The following is a 21146-nucleotide window of genomic DNA, read 5'->3' on the forward strand; positions in this document are numbered from 1 at the left end:
AGCTGCTTGCACTCATCATCTCTATTAATAACTGACCTCCCTCCCCCACTGCCAGTGCTGCCCCCACACCGATCCAGCTCAGGTTCTCTGGTCACAGCAACTCAGTCCTCCTAAGCTGCTGGACCCCAGGGAGAGCTGACCTCTGCTTGAGCAGCCGGTAAGTCTCCAATTGTGGCCAGAGGGACTGGTGCCCCTCCATTGACTGCTGTGTTTGTGTTTGCAATAATGACCCACAGTTCTGGAGAGGTTGTCTCCCTCCCCAATCTATGCTCAGCTCCCAGCTGTCTAGTTCAGAGAAGCCACGAAGAGTGGGAAGGAGAGGAATTGAGGAGGGATAAGGGGAATGAAGATGTTTGAGAAGACACTGAGGCATGAGAAGGGGCTCTGGGAGACTGGATGAACTGTCAGAGCCTGATTGGGGAGAGAGAGGTACAGGGAGAGTCCATTTAATTCCTGGACTCTGACTCTAGCAGGCCCCAATGAGTTAGTAGAATTGCAGATTCTATCCTGAGACAGGACTCAAAAAAATAACATTTTGATGAATGACAAATTTTGCTACCAGGAATCTGCATAATTTTCCAGCTTCTCCTCCTTACTGCCAGATCCTGTTATTGTATTCCTATCCTCACTCAATTTCCCTCTTCTATGATATTGCCGAGTTGATGGTCGAAGTTCAAATGTTCCTTGACCCTCTTTCCATTCCAGTTCAGGGGTCTAGGGTCAGGAGAGACTAAAACAGAGCAGAGAACACTGCTGTGATCTCCCAGGCCCCATAAAGGAGCAATAGCTTCCTATGGAGACTGTTTTTGGCTGGAACTCTGGCAAACCTGGCAGAACATCCTCTCCTCCTGCCCCCATCCCCAACCCCCAAGGAAGATCAGAGTTTCAACTGGATGCCTCCATATAAGATCCGCAAATGCCAAACCAATAAAATCCCCTATGCATTGCTCTGCCTGTGTATCATTTGTGGGTTTGTTTGTTTTACATCTACCTCTCCCCAAACACACACTGTTCTTCTAATCTCCATACTAACTCTGTAAAACTGCTAAAAAAAAAAAAAAAGCTGATTGGAGATAAGAACAAGTGTATTTCCTGCACTGCCTCCCAAGGGAAGAGAAGCTCTAAAGTAGAGGTAAGAGAGGTAGGGAAGCTTTTTTCCAATAAGGACCATATATTTACTATTTACTTATTTATCTGCTAGGACAGAGAAATTGTGAGGGGAGGGGGGGAGAAAGAGACATTTGCAGCACTGCTTTATTGCTTTGAATCTTCCCTTGTGCAGCTGGGAACGAGGGTTTGAAGAACCTGGGTCCTTGCATATGGTAATGTGTGACTCTACCCAGTCCCCATTTGGATATTTATAACTTCCTTCATGAGCCATATAAAATTATCAACTTAGGGGGCTGGGCGGTAGCGCCGCGGGTTAAGCACACAAGATGCAAAGTGCAAGGACCAGCTTAAGGATCTGGGTTCAAGCCCCTGGCTCCCCACCTGCAGGGAAGTCGCTTCACAAGTGGTGAAGCAGGTCTGCAGGTGTCAATCTTTCTCTCCCCCTCTCTGTCTTCCCCTCCTCTCTCCATTTCTCTCTGTCCTATCTAACCACAATGACAACAATAACAACAACAATAAACAACAAGGGCAACAAAATGGAAAAAATGGCCTCCAGAAGCAGTAGATTCATAGTGCAGGCACTGAGCCTCAGTGATAACCATGGAAGCTATATATATCAACTTAAAAATTAGCACTTACTGTTGCTATGAAAAAAAGCTCCTGGGGGCTGGGTGGTGGTACACCCGGTTGAGCACACACATTATACCTGCAGGGGGAAAGCTTTGCAAATTGTGAAGCAGTGTTGCAGGTTAGGTGTCTGTTTCTCACTCTATCTCTATCCAGTAAGTAAAGATTTTATATATATATATATATTTTTTTTTTTTCATGGTGCCTTGGCAGGGCCCAACCATATATGGCCCTCAGGCCAGATGTTCCCTACTCTTGCTCTAAAGTAATGGGTTTTCATCTTTGGTGAAAAGATTTATTTCTTCTTCTTCCTTTTAATATTGATTTGATAGTAATTGAGAGGGCAAGGGGAGACCGAGAGAGAGAGGGAGAAAGAGACATGCAGCACTGCTTCATTACTCATGAAGGTTTTCACTCTGCAGGTGGGGAGAAGGGGTTTGAATCAGGGTCCTCGCACATTGTAACATGTGCGTTCAACCAGGTGTGCCATCTCCCCAGCCCAGATATATTTCTTTAAGTATCTAGGACCAGGAAGAGAGCTCGTCCGGATTGTGTGCCTTCTTTGCCATGTGCACATTATGGTTCAAGCCCCAGCCCCCACCACAGTGGAGGAAGCTTCAATGCTGTGATGTTATCTTTCTCCTTATCTCTCTTTTTTTAAATATCTTTATTTATTGGATAGAGACAGCTAGAAATCAAGAGGGTGATAGAGAGGGAGAGAGACAGAGAGACACCTGCAGCACTACTTCACCACTTGTAAAGCTTTCCTCCTGCAGGTGGGGGCCAGGGGCTTGAACCTGGGTCCTTGCGCATTGTAACATGTGCGCTCAACCAGGTGCACCACCACCCACCCCTCTCCTTGTCTCTTTTTTTAATGTTTGTTTATTTATTTTGGATAGAGACAGAGAGAAATTGAGAGGGAAGGGGTAGGTAGGAAGGGGCTGGGTGGTGGTGCACCTGGTTGAGCACACATATTATTATGGACCTAGGTTCGAAGCCCTGGTCTTCATCTTCAGGAGGAAAGCTATGTGAGTGGTGAAGCAGTACTGCAGGAGTCTCTCTTTTACTCCCTCTCTACCTCCCCTTACCCTCTCAACTTCTGGCTGTCTCTATCCAATAAATAAAGATAATAATAGTAATACAGGGGTAGATAGGAAGAGAGTCACCTGCAGCATTTGCCACTTGTGAAGCTTTCCTTGTGTAGTTGGGGAGTGGGAACTTCAGCCTGGGTCCTTGTGCACTGTAATGGGTGTGTGCATTCCACCAAGTGAGTCACCACCTGGCCCTATCTGTGTCTCTTTTCAGCTGAGAAAGACCAGTTTGAAGTAGTGAAGTCCCAGTGACGATTACACAACAACAATAACAAATCTAGTAAACTTTGCTCCCTGAAGTTATTTTTGAAATTATTATTATTATCATTATTATTTTTTTTTTACGAGAGCAGTGGCTTATGGTGGTGTGGGGGATTGAACCTGGGACTTGAGAGCCTCATGTATGAGTGTCTGTTTGCATAACCATTATGCTATCTCCCCCACTAGCTCCTGAAGTTCTTTTTCCCCCCTTTTTGTTGCCCTTGTTTTTTTTTTTTTATTGTTGTTGTAGTTATTATTGTTGTTGTTATTGATATCGCCGTTGTTAGGTAGGACAGAGAGAAATGGAGAGAGGAGGGGAAGACTGAGAGGGAGAGAGAAAGACAGACACCCGCAGACTGCTTCACCACTTCACCCGCTGCACCACTGCCTGACTCCCCTCCCTGAAGTTCTTAACCTCAGGTTCAGAAGTACAGCTATGGGTGCACCCAGAAGAGCACACACATCACCATATACAAAGACCCAGCTCCAAGCCCCCAGTCCCCACCTACGGGGGTGGGGGAAGGAGCTTCACAAATGGTAAAGCAGGTCTGCAGGTGTCTCTCTCTTTTTCTGTCTCCTTCTCGCCTAATTTCTCCCTAAGAAAAGAAGAGAGGGAAGGAGGAGGGAGGGAGGGAGGAACTAGGCAGAGCCTTTTTTTAACCAGAGCACTGTTCAACTCTGGCTTATGGTGGTGCGGGGGATTGAACCTGGGACTCTGGAGCCTCAGGCATGAGAGTCTGTTTGCATAAGAGCCTTTTTATTAAACGAAAAAAAACGGTAGAAAGGGGAGGAGGAGTGAGGAGGAGGAGGGGAAGGGGAAAGGGAAGGGGAAGGGGAAGGGGAAGGGGAAGCACAGCCTTACTATACACATCTACTTTTCCAGTCTTTGTCCTTTCTTCTAACTTCCCCTTCCAACCCTATTCAGGCTGCTGAATCTGCCTCCACAATGCCACTCTCAGGCACCCCAGCTCCCAACAAGAAGAGGAAATCCAGCAAGCTGATCATGGAGCTCACTGGAGGTAAGGCATGTTTGCACCTCCATATTGTGGGATTAAAAAGAACAAAAGAGGGAGTCAGGTGGTAGCGCAGTAGGTTAAGCACATGTGGCTCAAAGCACAAGAACCGAGCTAAGGATTCCAGTTTGAGCCTCGGCTCGCCACCTGCAGAGAATTTGCTTCACAGGCGGTGAAGCAGGTCTGCAGGTGTCTATCTTTCTCTCCCCCTCTCAGTCTTCCCCTTCTCTCTCCATTTCTCTCTGTCCTATCCAACAATGATGACATCAATAACAACAACAACAATAACTACAACAATAAAACAATAAGGGCAACAAAAAGGAATAAATAAGTAATAAAATAAAATAAAAAGAAGGAGGTGGGTGGTGGTGCACCGGGTTAAGTGCAAAGGGCAGGGGCTGGCTAAGGATCCAGGTTTGTACCCCCGGCTCCCCACCTGCAGGGGAGTAGCCTCACAAGCGGTGAAGCTGGTCTGCAGGTGTCTTTTTCTCCCCCTTTCTGCCTTCCCCTCTTCTCTCAGTTTCTCTCTGTCCTATCCAACAACAACAACAAAGACAAAAACAGCAGCAGCAGCAGAAACAACAGCAAAGGGGAAAATGGCTATAGGAGCAGTTGATTTGTAATACAGGCACTGAAGCCCAGTGATAACCCTGGAGGCTATATATATGAGAGAAAACCAGAGCATCACTCTGGTACATGTGATGCTGAGGATCAAACCTAGGACCTTATCTGCTGTGCCACTTACCAGGTTGCTAGGAGACTTCTTCTTCTTCTTCTTCTTCTTCTTCTTCTTCTTCTTCTTCTTCTTCTTCTTCTTCTTCTTCTTTTAAAGATTTTATTTATTTATTAATGAGAAAGATAGGAGGAGAGAAAGAACCAGACATCACTCTGGTACATGTGCTGCCGGGGATTGAACTCAGGACCTCCTGCTTGAGAGTCCAATGCTTTATCCACTGTGCCACCTCTTGGACCACGCTAGGAGACTTCTTATCATGAGCAGCTCTGCCCCAATAGTCTCAGAAATGTCTTAAGGGTTTTTTTTTGTTTTTGTTTTGCTTGTTCTGTTTTGTTGCAGTCATTTGTTTTACTTGTACCCCCACCTCTTCTTCACCCTCCTCGCCGTCCCCTTGCTGCACCAGAGGACGCCAGTGTCCTGAGTATCCTCATTAACTAGTTCATCAACACTCTCCATTTTGTCTCCAGGGTTATCACTGGGACTCGGTGCCTGCACTATGAATCCACTGCTCCTGGAGACTGTTTTGTTGCCATTGTTGTTGTTATTGTTGGCGTTGTTGTTGGATAGGACAGAGAGAAATCAAGTGGGGGGGAGACAGAGGGGGGAGAGAAAGATAGACACCTGCAGACCTGCTTCACCACTTGTGAAGAGACACCCCCCCCCCCGCAGGTGGGGAGCCTGAGACATCCTTACACCATGTGCGCTTAACCTGCTGCGCGACTGCCCAGCTCCTTTCCGTACTCTTTTTTAAAGAGAGCAGCGCGCTATATTTCAGATTATCTTGAGCTTATCTGCCTTTGGATGAAGAGATGTGAAGACAAGTGGAACTGGAGGTGGAGTGGGGGATGGGAGGAAGGACTCAACACTGCTCACCCTTCTACATTTTCAATTTTCCCTACTCTTTCTTTCTTTCTTTCTTTCTTTCTTTCTCTCTCTCTCCCTCTCTTTCTTTCTTCCTTCCTTTCTTTCTTCCTTTCTTTCTTTCTTTCTTTCTTTCTTTCTTTCTTTCTTTCTTTCTTTCTTTCTTTCTTTCTTTCTTTCTTTCTTTCCAGGGTACTACTCAGCTCTGGCTTATGCTGGTGCAGGGAATTGAATCTGGGACTTTGGAGCCTCAGACATGAGAGTCTCTTTGCATAACCATTATGCTACCTGCCCCCCCCACCTTTTCACTTTGTAATCTAAAGGTTCTAGATATTTTCCTTTCTTTTTTCTTTTAATCTTTCTTTTTTTAAAAAAAAAGTAAATCTTTTTTTCCAAATATTTATTTCCTTTTGTTGCCTTTGTTGTTTTATTGTTGTAGCTATTATTATTATTATTATTATTATTTGTAATTTTATCTTCCCTTTTGTTGCCCTTGTTGTCTTTTTATTGTTGTTGTAGTTATTGTTGTTGTAGTTGATGTCGTCGTTGTTGGATAGGACAGAGAGAAATGGAGAGAGGAGGGGAAGACAGAGAAGGGGAGAGAAAGGTAGACACCTGCAGACCTGCTTCACCGCCTGTGAAGCGACTCCCCTGCAGGTGGGGAGCCGGGGGCTGGAACCGGGATCCTCATGCCGGTCCTTACGCTTAGCGCCACCTGCGCTTAACCCGCTGCGCTACCGCCCGGCTCCCTGTTGTAGTTATTATTGATGTCATTGTTGTTGGATAGGACAGAGAGAAATCGGGAGGAGGGGAAGACAGAAAGGGGGAGAGAAAGATAGACACCTGCAGACCTGCTTCACCGCCTGTGAAGGGACTCCCCCGCAAGTGGGGAGCCAGCCAGTCCTTGCGCTTTGCCACGTGCACTTAACCCACTGCACTACCGCCCAACTCCCTCTTTTTAAATTTTATTTTATTTATCTATTCCCTTTTGTTGCCCTTGTTGTTTTTTTATTGTTGTAGTTATTATTGTTGTTGTCGTTGTTGGATAGGACAGAGAGAAATGGAGAGAGAGAGGGGAAGACAGAGAGGAGGAGAGAAAGATAGACACCTGCAGACCTGCTTCACCGCCTGTGAAGCGACTCCCCTGCAGGTGGGGAGCCGGGGTTCGAACCGGGATCCTTATGCCGGTCCTTGTGCTTTGCGCCACCTGCGCTTAGCCCGCTGCACTACAGCCCGACTCCCCTCTTTTTTTTTAAGTTAATTTATTTATTGTTGGATAGAGCCTGAGAGATAATGAGAGGGGATGGGGAAGATAGAGAGGAAGAGAGACAGAGAGACACCTGCAGCCCTGCTTCACCACTTGTGAAGATTTCCCCCTGCAGGTGTGGACGAGGGGCTTGAGCCTGGGGCCTTAAGCACTATAGTGTGTGTGCTTAACTAGGTGCACCACCACCTGGCCCCCCTTTCTTTTCTTTTAATTTTTTTTATTATCTTTATTTTATTTACTGGACAGAAACAGTCAGAAATTGAGAAGGAAGGGGGAGATAGAGAGGGAGAGAGACAGAGAGACACCTACAGCCCTGCTTCACCACCCACAAAGCTCCCTCCCAGCAGGTGGGGTCCAGGGACTCAAATCAGGTCGGGTCCTTGGGCCCTGTAACATGTGCACCCAGCCCCTAGATATTTTCTTTTCCATAAACCTTTTCACAGCACATATAGTTGCTGCCTTACTGACTGTAAGGCAATTTTGCTGTGAAAGAAAACATCATACAATGTTTAAGAAGTATTTTTAATTTAATTTTATCAGAGCACCACTCAGTTCTGATTTATGATGGTGCTAGGGTTGAACCTGGAACCTTTGGTGCCTCAGGAATGAAAATCTTTTTATTTATTTATTTTTATTGCCACCAGGGTTATCACTGGGGCTTGGTGCCAGCACTATGAATCTACCACTCCAGGTGCCTTTTTTCCCTTTTTTAATTTTTTTCTTTTTACCAGAGCACTGCTTAGCTCTGGCTTATGGTGGTGCTGGGGATTGAACCTGGGACTTGAGAGCCTCAGGCGTGAGAGTCTCTTTGCATAACCATTATGCTATCTTCCCCTGCCTATATATGTGTGTGTGTGTGTGTGTGTGTGTGTGTGTGTATCAGAGAGAAATTGCGTGAGAACAGGGAGAAAGAGAGGGAGAGAAAGACCAGATCTGCTTCACTGCTCATGAAGCAGACTCCCTGCAGGTGGGGAGTGGGGGCTTAAACCCAGGTCCTTGAGCTTGGTAATATGTGCACTTAACCAAGTGTGCCACTGCCCAGCCCCCAGGAATAAAACGTTTTTTTTTCTAATTTATTTCTTTATTGGGGAATTAATGTTTTACATTCAACAGTAGGAATAAAACGTTTTTGCATAACCATTATGCCACCTCCCTAGCCCAAGAGGGATTTTTTTTTTTAAGATTTTATTTATTTATTAATGAGAATGATAGGAGGAGAGAGAGAAAGAACCAGACATCACTCTGGTACATGTGCTGCTGGGGATTGAACTCAGGACCTCATGCTTGAGAGTCCGATGCCTTATCCACTATGCCACCTCCCGGACCACCAAGAGTGATTTTCATTAAAAAAAGTGAAACAAGGAGTGTACATGACCCTTGTTGGAGCCCAGTCCCCTCATACACTGAAGGAAGCTTTGGTGCTGTGGTTTTTTTCCCTTTTTTCCTCTCTGCCTCAAAAAAAAATCATTAATATTTAAAAAATGACATAAGGGGGGTCAGGCGGTGGTGTACCTGATTGAGAACATATGTTACCATGCACAGGAACCCAAGTTCAAGCCCCCAGCTCCCACCTGCAGGGAGGAAACTTCATGAGCGGTGAAGCAGGGCTGCAGGTGTCTCTCTTTCTCTCCGTCTCTATTTTCTCCTCCCTTTTCAATTTTTCTCTCTCCTATCAAGTAAAAAGAATAGGGCAAATAAATAAACAAAAATAATAATAAAGGAAAAATGGCTGCCAGGAGCAGTGGATTTATTGCGTAAACACTGATCCCTAGTAATAATCTTGGTGGCAATTAAGAAGCCTCCCCCTCCCCTAAAATTTCTTTCTTCATTGACAGATGTGCCATGCTGCTGTTTCTCATCATCTATGTGACAAATATAACTGACAGTGCCTTTCTGGACTACTTGTAACTATTTCATCACAAACTCAATCCTCAATATTTCAAAAAAATCATCTTAGTCAGACTCTGTGCCAACTACCATTTTTTTTTCTATATTATGTTCTCTACTACCAAATAGCAAACATTTTTCACTATTTTCAAGAAACTCACCAAAGGAGCGTTTGCAAACTGACATTCTATTTTCAAGTGGCATGCAATCTGGCTTTACACTCTTATTTCACACTTCCAGTAAGTTTTATTGCTTTGTTTTCATAATATAAAAATGGAAATACTGTGCCAGTTGAAAAACCAAACTGTCAAGCAGTAATTTTATCTTTTACAGCAGAGTTACCCTACAGCCAATTTGTTAGGCAGTGAAAATGCTTGCAGTAAAAGTCCTTAAGCAATGAACTTAAATGAACTCACTGGACATGATAGAGACAGTAATACTCTCCTTTACTACCAAGCACAGGTCCAGGGCCATAGGATCTATAGATGAGTGACATATATCGGAGGAAGAACATTTATAAGAAAGGGGACTAGGTGGTGGCAACCCAGTAAAGCACGCACATTACCATGCTCTAGGGTCTCAGTTCAATCCCCTGGTCATAAGTGGTGCAGTGGTGCTGCAAGTCTCTCTCCTTTTCCTTCCTTCCTTTCTTTCTTTCTTTCTTTCTTTCTTTCTTTCTTTCTTTCTTTCTTTCTCTCTCTCTTTCTTTCTTTTTTTTTGGTCTCCAGGGTTATGATTGGGTCTCAGTGACTGCCTGCATATGAATACACTCTTCCTGGAGGCTTTTTTTTTTTTTGCTATTGGATAGGACTGAGAGAAATTGAGAGGAGTAGGGGGAGATAGTGAGGGAAAGACACTTGCAGATCAGTTTCACCATTTGTGAAGTGTCCCCACCAGCAGGTTGGGAGCCAGGGGCTCAAATCTGGGTCCTTGTACTTAGTTCTGTGTGCGCTTAATCAGGCGCACCACGGCTTGGTCACTTCCCCTTCTTTTTTCTGTCTCCCTCTCTCCCTATAATTTAATCTCCATAAAACAAAACAAAACTGGGAGTCGGGCGCTAGCGCAGTAGTTTAAGTGCATGTGGTGTGAAGCTCAAGGACCGGTGAGAGGACCTGGGTTTGAGCCCCCGATCCCCACCTGCAGGGAGGTCGCTTCACAAGTGGTGAAGCAGGTCTGTAGGTGTGTCTATCTTTCTCCCCCCCCCCCCGTTTTCCCCTCCTCTCTTCATTTCTCTCTTCCTGTCTAACAACGACATCAAAAACAACAACAATAAAAAACAAAACAAACAAAAAAAAAACCTACCGGGAATGATAGAGTCATATAGACAGTGAGCCCCAGCAATAATACTGCTGGGAAAAAAGGGGAAAAAAAAAAAAGAAAGAAAGAAGAAAACATAAGATGGGGAACTGGCACCAAGTAAGTTCTCAATAAATGGTTGATTGATTTCCTCAATGCTTTATGTAGACCTGGGAAGTTCATGTAAGCACTTAAAATGGAAAACTGCTCAGGCGTTTTTCCGGGGTGCCAGGAGTATATGCATGTGAAGAGCCTTCCCAATATCTAGAGGCTGTTTGCAGCCAGTTTACTGAGGGGAAGGAAAGGAGTTAGACAGGAGTATGTATCCAGGGGCCAGCTCTACACAGTGTTCACCATTGGGCTTCTCCCATGTTTTGTCAGCGGCCTCTATCTGTGATATCGCTTTACTATTTTTGTTCTGCCCCCATGCCTGTGTCCCTTTTACTCCAATCACCCTCTCCACTATTGTAGCCCAATACAATAATCCACTCTGTACCCCAGTGCCCTGGCATTCTCTCTAAGTCCAAAACCAGAAATCAAAAGTTCTCACAAACTAGACTGAAGTTGATTAGACATCATAATGTCTTCTTTCAGTGACCTCTGCCAGGACACACCTTTTTTTTTTTTCCCCACCAGGGTTATTGCTGGGGTTTAGTGCCTGCATGACAAATCCATTGCTCTCAGTGGCCATTTTCACACACACACACACACACACACACACACACACACACACACACACACACCTTTCCTTTTTTATTTATTATTTTAAAATTTATTTTCCTTTTCCTTTTTATTTATTTTTATTTGATAGGGCAAAGAGAAATTGAGAAGGGAATGGGAGATAAGAGAGGGAGAGAGAGAAGCACCTGCAGTGATGTTTCACCACTTATGAAGCTTCCCCACTGCAGGTGGGGACCAGGGGCTTGAATTTGGGTCCTTGTTCATGGCAATGTGTGCACTCACTGAGAGTGGCACCACCCACCCACCATCCTTTTTTTTTTTTTTTTAAATAACATTTATTTAGGACTGGCAAAATAACTCACTTGGATAGTGCACTGCTTTGCCATGTGTGCGACCCAGGTCTGAGCTTGCCCCCAGTATACTGAAGGAAGCGTTGGTGCTGTAGTCTCTTTCATTCTGTCTGCCTCTATTTTAAAAACAAACAAATGAAAAACAAACCAAAAAAATTTATTTATTCATTAATGAGAGAGAGGAAAGAGAGAACCAAAGCATCACTCTGGCCCATGCAATGCTAGGGATCATCTTTTTTTTTTTTAAAAAAAAAACATTTATTTATTCCCTTTTGTTGCCCTTGTTTTATTGTTGTAGTTATTATTGCTGTTATTATTGATATCCTTGTTGTTGGATAGGACAGAGAGAAATGAAGAGAGGAGGGGTAGACAAGAGAGGGGGAGAGAAAGATAGACACCTGCAGATCTGCTTTACCACCTGTGAAGCAACTCCTCTGCAGGTGGGGAGCCAGGGTTTTGAACTGGGATCTTTAAGCTGGTCCTTGCCTTTGCGCCACCTGCGCTTAACCAGCTGCGCTACTGCCTGACTCCCTGGGGATCATCTTGTAAGACCTTATACTTGTAAATTCAGAGCTGTAGCCACTGAACTACCTCCTAGGCCATAAGGACGCACTCAGTGATGGATGGCATCTGCATTGTGAGTCACGAAAAAAGAAAAAGGTCCAGGGGTGGATAGCATTAACGGTTATGCAAAGAGACTCTCTTGCCTGAGGCTCCAAAGTCCCAGGTTCAGTCCCCCTCACCACTATAAACCAGAGCTGACCAATGCTTTGGTAAAACAAACAAACAAACAAGAAAAGTTTTTTCTTTGCCTTGTCTCTCTTGCTTTCTTACCATCTGGAAAGGTGGACAGGAGAGCTCAGGCTTGAATCTGGGCAAGAAGATCAGTGTCCCAAGAGATGTGATGTTGGAAGAGCTGTCCTTACTCACTAATAGAGGCTCTAAGATGTTCAAACTTCGGCAGATGCGAGTGGAGAAATTTATCTATGAAAATCATCCTGATGTCTTCTCTGACAGCTCTATGGTGAGTCTGGAACTTTATTGATCTCAAACCCTAATGCCTCTACTGCCAGCTTCTCTCTATATAAAATTTATTTATATCCCCTTTTGTTGCCCTTGTTTTTTATTGCTATTGTTGTTGATGATGTCGTCGTTGTTGGATAGGATAGAGAAATGGAGAAAGGAGGGGAAGACAGAGGGGGAGAGAAAGATAAACACCTGCAGACCTGCTTCACCGTGAGGCGACTCCCCTGCAGGTTGGGAGCCGGGGGCTCGAACCGAGATCTTAATGCCAGTCCTTATGCTTTGTGCCACGTGAGCTTAACCCGCTGTGCTATTCTGACAGCTTCTTGGTAAACCTTGAGAATATAAAAAATACCATCAGCCTCCCCTCCCTGCAAATTTGTAAACCATAAGCCCCTATATGTATCAAGTTCCCAAGAGTTCCAGCATGATTTGCAGCCCCCCACCCCTCACCTTCAGAGCACTGCTCAGCTCTGGCTTATGTTAATACAGGGGAATGAACCTGAGACTTTGGTTCCCCAGTTCCCCAGACATGAGAGTCTCTTTATATAACCATTAAGCTATCTCCTTCACCCCCCCACCTTTTTTTTAAAGACTGTGTCTCTATTTTAGTGTTTGTAAAAGGGGGTAGAAAATACCACACCCTTAGTGAGAAAATTCTTTCCCAATATGGATAAGTGTTAAAGATAAGATTGCCAGATAAAACACATGATATACAGTCCTGTCTCTTAAAGTTAACCTAAACAACTTTTTTAAGTATATGTCATGAAATATTTGAGACATACATAAAAATCCTTTAGTTAAATTTGGGTTTCAATATTGTATTTACTTATTATAGGGTAGAGACAGACACATTGAGAGAGGAGGGGGAGATAGAGCAAGAGAGAGACAAGAGACACCTGCAGCTGTCATTCACCACTCATGAAGCTTTCCCCCTGCAAGTTTGGACCAGGGGCTTGAACTCAGGTCTTTGTGCCATGTAGAGTGTGCGCTTAACCAGGTGCGCCACCACCTGGCCCCAGTAATCATTCACTTTTCATTTTCTTTCTTTCTTTTCCTTTTTTTTTTTTTTTTTTTTAACCAGAGCACTGCTCAACTCTGGTTTATGATGGTATGGGGGAATTGGGACTTTGGAGCCTCAGGCATGACAGTCTCTTTGCATAACCATTTGTCCCCACCCCCAATAATTTTTCTAAAATATGTCCTAAGCTGTAGATCCACAACAAATATTTTATGACACATGCAATATCTGAGAGGCACATTTATACTAGAAAGGCTTTGTGTACCTGAGATTCAAATCTATCCAGTGTCCTGCAATTTTATTTCTCATTCTGGAAAACCTAGAACAAAATAAGTGAACTTTTATTGTTATATGCTTTTTGAGTTATTTATTTATTTTTGCCTTCTGGGTTATTACTGGGGCTTGGTGCCTGCACTACGAATCCACTGCTCCTGAAGGCCATTTTTTCCATTTTGTTGCTCTTGTTGTTGTTATTATTGCTGTTGTTGTTGTTGGATAGGACAGAGAGAAGTCGAGAGAGATGGAGAAGACAGACAAGGGGAGAGAAAGATAGACACCTGCAGAACTGTTTCACCGCTTGTGAAGAGACCCCCCCCCCCCCACGCAGGTGTGGAGCCAAAGGCTTGAATTGGGATCCTTTAGCTGGTCCTTGCACTTCATGCCATGTACACGTATCCCACTGCACTACTGCCTAGCCCCCCTTTTCTCTCTTTTTTTAAAATTATATTTTTACTTATTTATTATTGGATGGAGACAGAGAGAAATTCAGAGGGTAGGAGGAGGTAGAGAAGGAGACAGAGAGACAACTGCAGCCCTGCTTCACCACCTGTGAAGTTTTCCCCATGCAGGTGGAGAACAGGGCCTTGAACCTAGGTCCTTGTGCACTGTAATATGTGCGCTTAGCCAGATGCACCACCGCCTGGCCCGTTATTCTTTTTTCTCTAAAGAGTCAATCTAAGGGCTCCAAATGTGGTGACTAAAGCTGTCCTTTGTTTATTTATATTTATTTATCTATTTAGTCCCTTTTGTTACCCTTGTTTTTTATTGTTGTAGTTATTATTGTTGTTTTTGTTGTTGGATAGAACAGAGAGAAATGGAGAGAGGAGGGGAATACAGAGAAGGGGAGAGAAAGATAGACACCTGCAGACCTGCTTCACCCACCGCCTGTGAAGCGACTCCCCTGCAGGTGGGGAGCCAGGGGCTGGAACCGGGATCCTTACGCAGGTCCTTGAGCTTTGCACCACGTGCGCTTAACCCACTGCGCTACCGCCCGACTCCCCCTTTGTTTGTTTTTAATGAGAAAGAGGGAGATAGAAAGATTAGAGCACGTTTACCCCTTTTAAAAAATTTTTTTGGTATTTATTTATTTTAAGCCAGAGCACTGCTCAGCTCTGGTTTATGGTGGTGTGGCGAATTGAACCTGGGACTTTGGAGCCTCAGGCACGAGTCTCTTTGCATAACCATTATGCTATCTACCCCCCCATCCACAAGTTTACACTTTATTATATAGTTTTTTAAAGTTCTGTGTATTTATTGAGTGAAAGGGAGGGAGAGAGAAAGAGATGGGGTGGGGTGGGGTGGGGTGGGAGGAGAGGACCAGAGAACCACTCTGGCACATTTGTTGCTGGGAATCAAATTCAAGATTTCATACTTGAGAGAGTCCAATGCTTTACCTAGTGCATGATGTTCCAGATCACTCAGTTTTTGTCTTTCTTGTCTTTATGTAGCGCCAGGGATTTGAACCTAGGGCCTTATACATGAATGGAATTCACTCTACCAATGAACCGCTTTCTAGTTTAAAATCTAATTGGAGAGGGCATAAAATGTCATAGCTAAGAAGGAAAAGATCTTCTCCATTTCTTTTTTTTCTCTTCCACCTTTCCTTGGCAACTCAGGGGAGAGTAGAAACAGGTGCCTACATGGGACCAGGGCAGGAGTGTCAGTCTTGACCCTTACGTGAGAGCAGAATAAAAATGCTGAGTTGGTCATATCTAACTTTAGGAGACCAAAGCCCTTTTCCTTGCCTGGGTCTGATTACAGTGGGTAGAACATGCAGGGGTAGGGTGGCCAGGATAGCCTCCTGGAGGAGATGGTGGGGTTATTTTTAGGCTTTGGAGCCAAATGCAGTGTTGCCCTTTTGGCCAGCCCTTCTAGCCACTACAGTTAGTAAACTTCAGTAAGTCTTTGTGCAAGTGGTGCCAAGAGGAGAGAGGAAGAAAAAGACACTTCTATCTGTTGGACAAGATGAGGAGGGGCAGGAGACAGAGATCTCTTTAGTTCGTTAAACTAAGGTTGGGTTTTTCAGGTACACCTATCCTCTTAAATTTTAACCAAGCCAAAATTTTGACTCTCTTTGTCTTGGCAAAGACAGTGAAAGGGGCTGTGGATGAGTTGCCTCATCCTAGTATAATTAGAAGATCAGAGCTAAGGGAGGTGGGGCTGCCTTTTAGGGAGAGTTTAATTCCTCCCAGGCAGGGAATCCATTATCCAAATATTAGGGATAGAAGTCAATCCCAGAGAATTCAGTATCTTCTGGTCACTGATGACCTCATCCTTGCTGTGCATGCTTCTGTATTTGTCTATTCTTCATACTCCTTTCTAACCTTCCCCTTCTATCATCCTTTCTTTTCAGGATCACTTCCAGAAGTTCCTTCCTACAGTGGGGGGACAGCTGGGCACAGCTGGACAGGGATATTCTTACAGCAAGGGCAGTGGTGGAATCCAGGCAGGGGGAAGTGGCTCTTCTGGACAGTATGGTTCTGACCAGCAGCACCATCAGGGTTCTGGATCTGGATCTGGGGGTGCAGGTGGTCCTGGTGGCCAGACTGGAAGAGGAGGAGCTTCTGGCACAGCAGGGGGTGGTGAGCCAGGAACAGGCAAGTATTCTCACCTAACACACCCAACAATAATGCGTCTGGTTCCTATAGCAGAGATATCCTCCACAAAGCAGGCCTAGACTGGGAGCTTGAAAGGCCTATTAAAATACCGTGATGGACTCTGAGTCTAGGGTGATAGATGTGTCTGCTCTATCCAGATTTAAAAAAAAAATTATTTATTTTCCCTTTTGTTGCCCTTGTTCTTTATTATTGTAGTTATTATTGTTGTTATTGATGTCATTGTTATTGGATAGGACAGAGAGAAATGGAGAGGAGAGGGGAGACAGAGGGGGGAGAGAAAGATAGACACCTGCAGACCTGCTTCACCGCCTGTGAAGCGACTCCCTTTGCAGGTGGGGAGCCGGGGGCTGGAACCGCGATCATTACGCTGGTCCTTGAGCTTTGTGCCAGGTGAGCTTAACCCGAAGCGCTACTGCCCGACTCCCCCAGATGTATTTTTTAAGATTTTATTTATTAGTTAAAAAGATAGGGGAAAGAACTGGACATCACTTTGGTTCATGTGCTGCCAGAGACTGAACTTGATGCTCTAGAATCTCATGAACCTCATGCTCTAGAGTCTAGTGCTTTATCCACTGTACCACTTCCCAGACTTTTTTTTTTTGCCACCAGCGTTATCGCTGGAGTTTGATGCCTGCACCATGAATCCACTGCTCCTCAAGGCCATTTTTCACAATATGTTGCCCTTGTTGTTGGATAGGAAAGAGAGAAATTGAGAGAGAAGGAGAAGGCAGAGAAGGGGAGAGAAAGATAGACACCTGTAGACCTGCTTCACCTCTTGTGAACCCCACCCCCTACAGGTGGGGAGCTAAGGCTCAAACCAGGATCCTTTCTCTGGTCCTTGAGCTTTTCACCATGTTTGCTTAACCTGCTGTGCTACTGCCCTCCCCCAGCCCCCTTTTTAACAGAGTACTGCTCAGCTCTGGTTTATGGTGGTACAGGGGATTGAACCTGGGACTTTGGACCCTCAGGCAAGACAGCCTCTTTGCATAACTGTTATGCTATCTAACCCTAATCCAGATGTCTTCTCTTTAAGTCACTTTTCTCTCTATTTTTTAAAAAATTATTTATTTACTTTGTATAGAGACAGAGAGAAATTGAGATGGGACGGGGAGACAGAGAGGGGGAAAGGTAGAGAGACACCTGCAGCATTGCTTCACTGCTTGGGAAGCTTCCCCACTACATATGGGTCCTGGGGGCTTGAACCCAGGTCTTTGTGCATTGTAGCATGCTATCACCTGGCCCCTGAGTATCTTTCTAGCTTTTTGTTTTTTTTTAAGAATTTATTTATTTATTTATTCATTTATGAGAAAGATAGGAAGAGAGAGAGAAAGAAACAGACATCACTCTGGTACATGTGCTGCTGGGGATTGAACTCAGGACCTCATGCATGAGAATTCAATGCTTTATCCACTGCGCCACCTCCCAGACGACTCTTTCTAGCTTTTTAATTTCAGTCACTGATCTGACCCTACCTTCTCATTATTCCTCAAATCTTATACAATTATCAGGATGTTTTATCTTTGGTTCCTGAACCTAACAACTCTCCTAGTGCAGGGATGTGGGACTAACTTTCGTTGACTACTAACTGATATTATTTGGCTTACTCTCCTGTCTGCTAGGAGACCAGGCTGGTGGAGAAGGAAAACATATCACTGTGTTCAAGACCTACATTTCCCCATGGGAGAGAGCCATGGGAGTTGACACCCAGCAAAAAAAAGAATTTGGCATTGACCTGCTGGCCTATGGAGCCAAAGCTGAACTCCCCCAATATAAGTCCTTCAACAGGTAAAGGTGGTGGGGAAGGAACCAGATGCATTCCAGTGAGTGGATTTGGTGGGAATGAGATGCTTGTTCAGATGTTTCAGAAGGAAACTTAGGACTGAAAATAATATGGGCGGGGGAGGGGGGCAGGTGGTGGTGCACTTGGTTAAGTGTGCACATTACAGTGTGCAAGAATCCAGGTTCAAGCCCCTGGTCCCCACCTGCAGGGGGAAAGCTTCACGAGTGGTGAAGCAGGGCTGCAGGTGTCTCTCTGTCTCTCTCACTCTCTATCTTCCCCTCTCAATTTCTCTCTATATACAATAATAAATAAATAAATAAAACATTAAAAATTATTTAAAACAAAAGAGAATAATATGGGTCCTGCTCTAGCTTAGCGGAACAGTGCAGTATGATAAAGAAAAAAATGCTGAAAATCAGTATTTAAATTTTAGGTCATAAGTCACTTGTAAGCTTTGTGGGCATCAGAAGGCCACCTTATCTTGGAGTCTCAGTTGCTCAAACTATAAAAGGAAAAAAATATGTATCTAGAAAGAGAGAGACAAGAAGCAGAGACTTAGAAGATAGAGGGGCAGAAAGAGAAAAAGAAAGAGACCAAAATACTGAAATTTCCTTCAGTGCAGTGGGGGCCAGTCTTGAACTTGCGTTGTGCACATGGCAAAGCAGCACACTTTGAAGTTGCAAATGAGCAATTTCACTGGTGCTTGATTTTATAAAAAATATTTATTTCCTTTTGTTGCCCTTGTTTTATTGTTGTAGTTATTATTGTTATTGTTATTGATGTCATCGTAGTTGGATAGGACAGAGAGAAATGGACAGAGGAGGGGAAGACAGAGAGGGGGAGGGAAAGGTAGATACCTGCAGACCTGCTTCACCACTTGTGAAGCGGACTCCCCTGCAGGTGGGGAGCCGGGGGCTCGAACTAGGATCCTTACATCAGTCCTTGCGCTTTGCACCACATGCGCTTAACCTGCTGCGCTTCTGCTGGACTCCCTATTTTTATATTAAAAAGATGTATTGATTTAATTAATTGATTTTTGCCAGACCACTACTCAGCTCTCGTTTATGGTGGTGCTAGGGAATTAATTATGCTCAGAGCCTCAGGCTTAAGAGTTATTTGCATAACCCTTATGCTGTCTCCCCAACCCTTCTTTTATTTTTATATTTATTTACTAAAGAGTAAGAACAAGGGGAGAGAGAATCAGAGCATCATTCTGGCAAATGCACTACCAGGGATCAAACTCAGGACCTCAAGATTATGAATCTGATACTCTAGCCACTGGGCTGCAGTTTTATTTTATTTTGCCTTCAGGGTTATCCCTGGGGCTTGGTGCCAGAATTATGAATCCACTGTTCCTGGTGGCCATTTTTTCCATTTTATTGGATAGGATAGAAATTGGGGGGAGTGAGAAAGAGAGAGCTAGAGTGGGAGAGAGAGAGCAAGAATAATAAAAGAGAGAGAGAGAATGACACCTGCTGGGTTGCTGCATCTCTTCTGAAAAGCTTTCCCCCTGCAGGTGGGGAGCTGGCGCTTGTGTGGCTCCTTGCACTTACTACTATGTGCACTTAACCAGTGTGCCACCACATGGCCCTCAGTTTATTTCTTTAGTAGGCATACCTAATCATTCTTTTGGAATTAGGCTTCTTGAGGCTGTGAATAGATCTGTGTGGAAGCAGGATCAGGAAGTGCCAGAGCAGTTCTTTTACATTAGATGAGACAGGCTCAGTTTTCCAAGTACATTAATTCCTCTAAAACCATCCATTATTTACAGGAGATGAAATAGAGGTTCTAAGTAGGGTAGTCTGGTCTGAGTCACAGTTATTTCTGAAAATCTACAAGTACCCACTAGCTTTTTTTGTTTTTTGGATAGAGGATGAGAGACAGAAAGCAGGAGAGAAGCAAGGAAAGACACTGCAGCACTGTCCCCCTGCAGGTGCTCCCATGTGGTAGCCAGTCAGGGGCTTGAACCGGGGTCTTTATGTGTGTGTGTACTATAGTTGAGCCACCTCCTTCCCCCCAGATCCCTTTTATTTTTCTTTTTAATATTTTTATTTATTTATTCTTGGATGGAGACAGATAAATTTAGATGAATAGGACAGGTAGGGAAGGAACAAGACAGAGACAGACACCTACAGCCTTATTTCACCACTTGTGAAGCTTTCCCCCTGCAGGTGGGGACCAGGGGCTTAAACCTGGGTCCTTGCGCACTGTGATGTGTGTACTTAACCAGGTGCACCACCACCTGGCCCCAGATCTCTTTTCTTTTCTCTTCCCTTCCCTTCCCTTCCCTTCCCTTCCCTTCCCTTCCCTTCCCTTCTCTTTTCTTTTCTCTTCCTTTCCTTCCTTTTCTTTTCTTTTCTTTCTTTCTCTCTTTCCTTCTTTCTTCCTTTCTTTCTAAAGATTTTATTTATTTATTGATGAGGAAGATATGAGAGACAAAGAACCAGACGTTTCTGTGGTACATGTGCTACCGGGGATTGAACTCAAGACCTTATGCTTGAAAGTCTAATGCATTATCCATGGCACCACAGTCCCTTTTCTTATTAGCTTTGAGAAGATAAGCAAACCAGGAAGTGGAATGGAGTAATAAAGGAAAACAACAGAGTACAGATACAATCTGAAACTTGAAATCTGAGACTTCCTTATCCTCAAAACAGGGTGATAGTATCATTCATAAGGTTTTGTTTCTTTCGTTCTTACTTTTAACTCATTATTGTATCTCCTCCACAGGACGGCCATGCCCTATGGTGGATATGAGAAGGCCTCAAAACGCATGACCTTCCAGATGCCGAAGTTTGATCTGGGGCCTCTGCTAAGTGAACCTCTGGTCCTCTATAACCAGAACCTCTCCAACAGACCTTCTTTTAATAGAACCCCTATCCCCTGGCTGAGTTCTGGGGAGCCTGTAGACTACAACGTGGATATTGGCATCCCCTTGGATGGGGAAACTGAGGAACTGTGAGGCATTTACTCCCGTACTTTGTATCAAATTTCCCTTCTCTACTTCTAGCTGGGAAAGGGAGAGCTGAGCAGGATACCCCCACTGTAAATCCAGTATTCTTGTGGGAATAGAAGAGAAGGGAGGCTGAGATCTACCTTTCTAGCCTTCATGTCAAGTCTCCACTCCAAGCATCTTTCCTTATCAACTCAGGGCTTCTTTCCACTTGTGTTGTATGGGGACTGCTCTTTTATTGAATTTGTTCTGTAAATGCTAACAGCTAATAAACTTTAAGGAAATAAACTTA

General features: G+C 44.4%; 1 protein-coding gene across 2 annotated transcripts; it reads left to right on the forward strand.

Moving 5' to 3' along the window:
- On the forward strand, positions 1 to 21146 carry MYOZ1 (myozenin 1). Of its 2 annotated transcripts, XM_060175757.1 has the most exons (7): positions 73 to 157; positions 2160 to 2218; positions 4015 to 4108; positions 12026 to 12204; positions 15857 to 16100; positions 17741 to 17906; positions 20632 to 21146. In XM_060175757.1, exons 3-7 carry the CDS (start codon positions 4036 to 4038, stop codon positions 20861 to 20863), a joined length of 894 nt encoding a protein of 297 aa, XP_060031740.1. In that variant the 5' UTR covers positions 73 to 157; positions 2160 to 2218; positions 4015 to 4035; the 3' UTR covers positions 20864 to 21146. The 2 variants fall into 2 exon arrangements, with proteins under 2 accessions (XP_007520387.1, XP_060031740.1); XM_007520325.3 differs by lacking the exon at positions 2160 to 2218 and having other exon boundaries at positions 1 to 157.

The sequence above is a fragment of the Erinaceus europaeus genome, chromosome 1, assembly GCF_950295315.1.
Source record: "Erinaceus europaeus chromosome 1, mEriEur2.1, whole genome shotgun sequence".
In the NCBI taxonomy this organism is placed as follows: Eukaryota; Metazoa; Chordata; class Mammalia; order Eulipotyphla; family Erinaceidae; genus Erinaceus; species Erinaceus europaeus.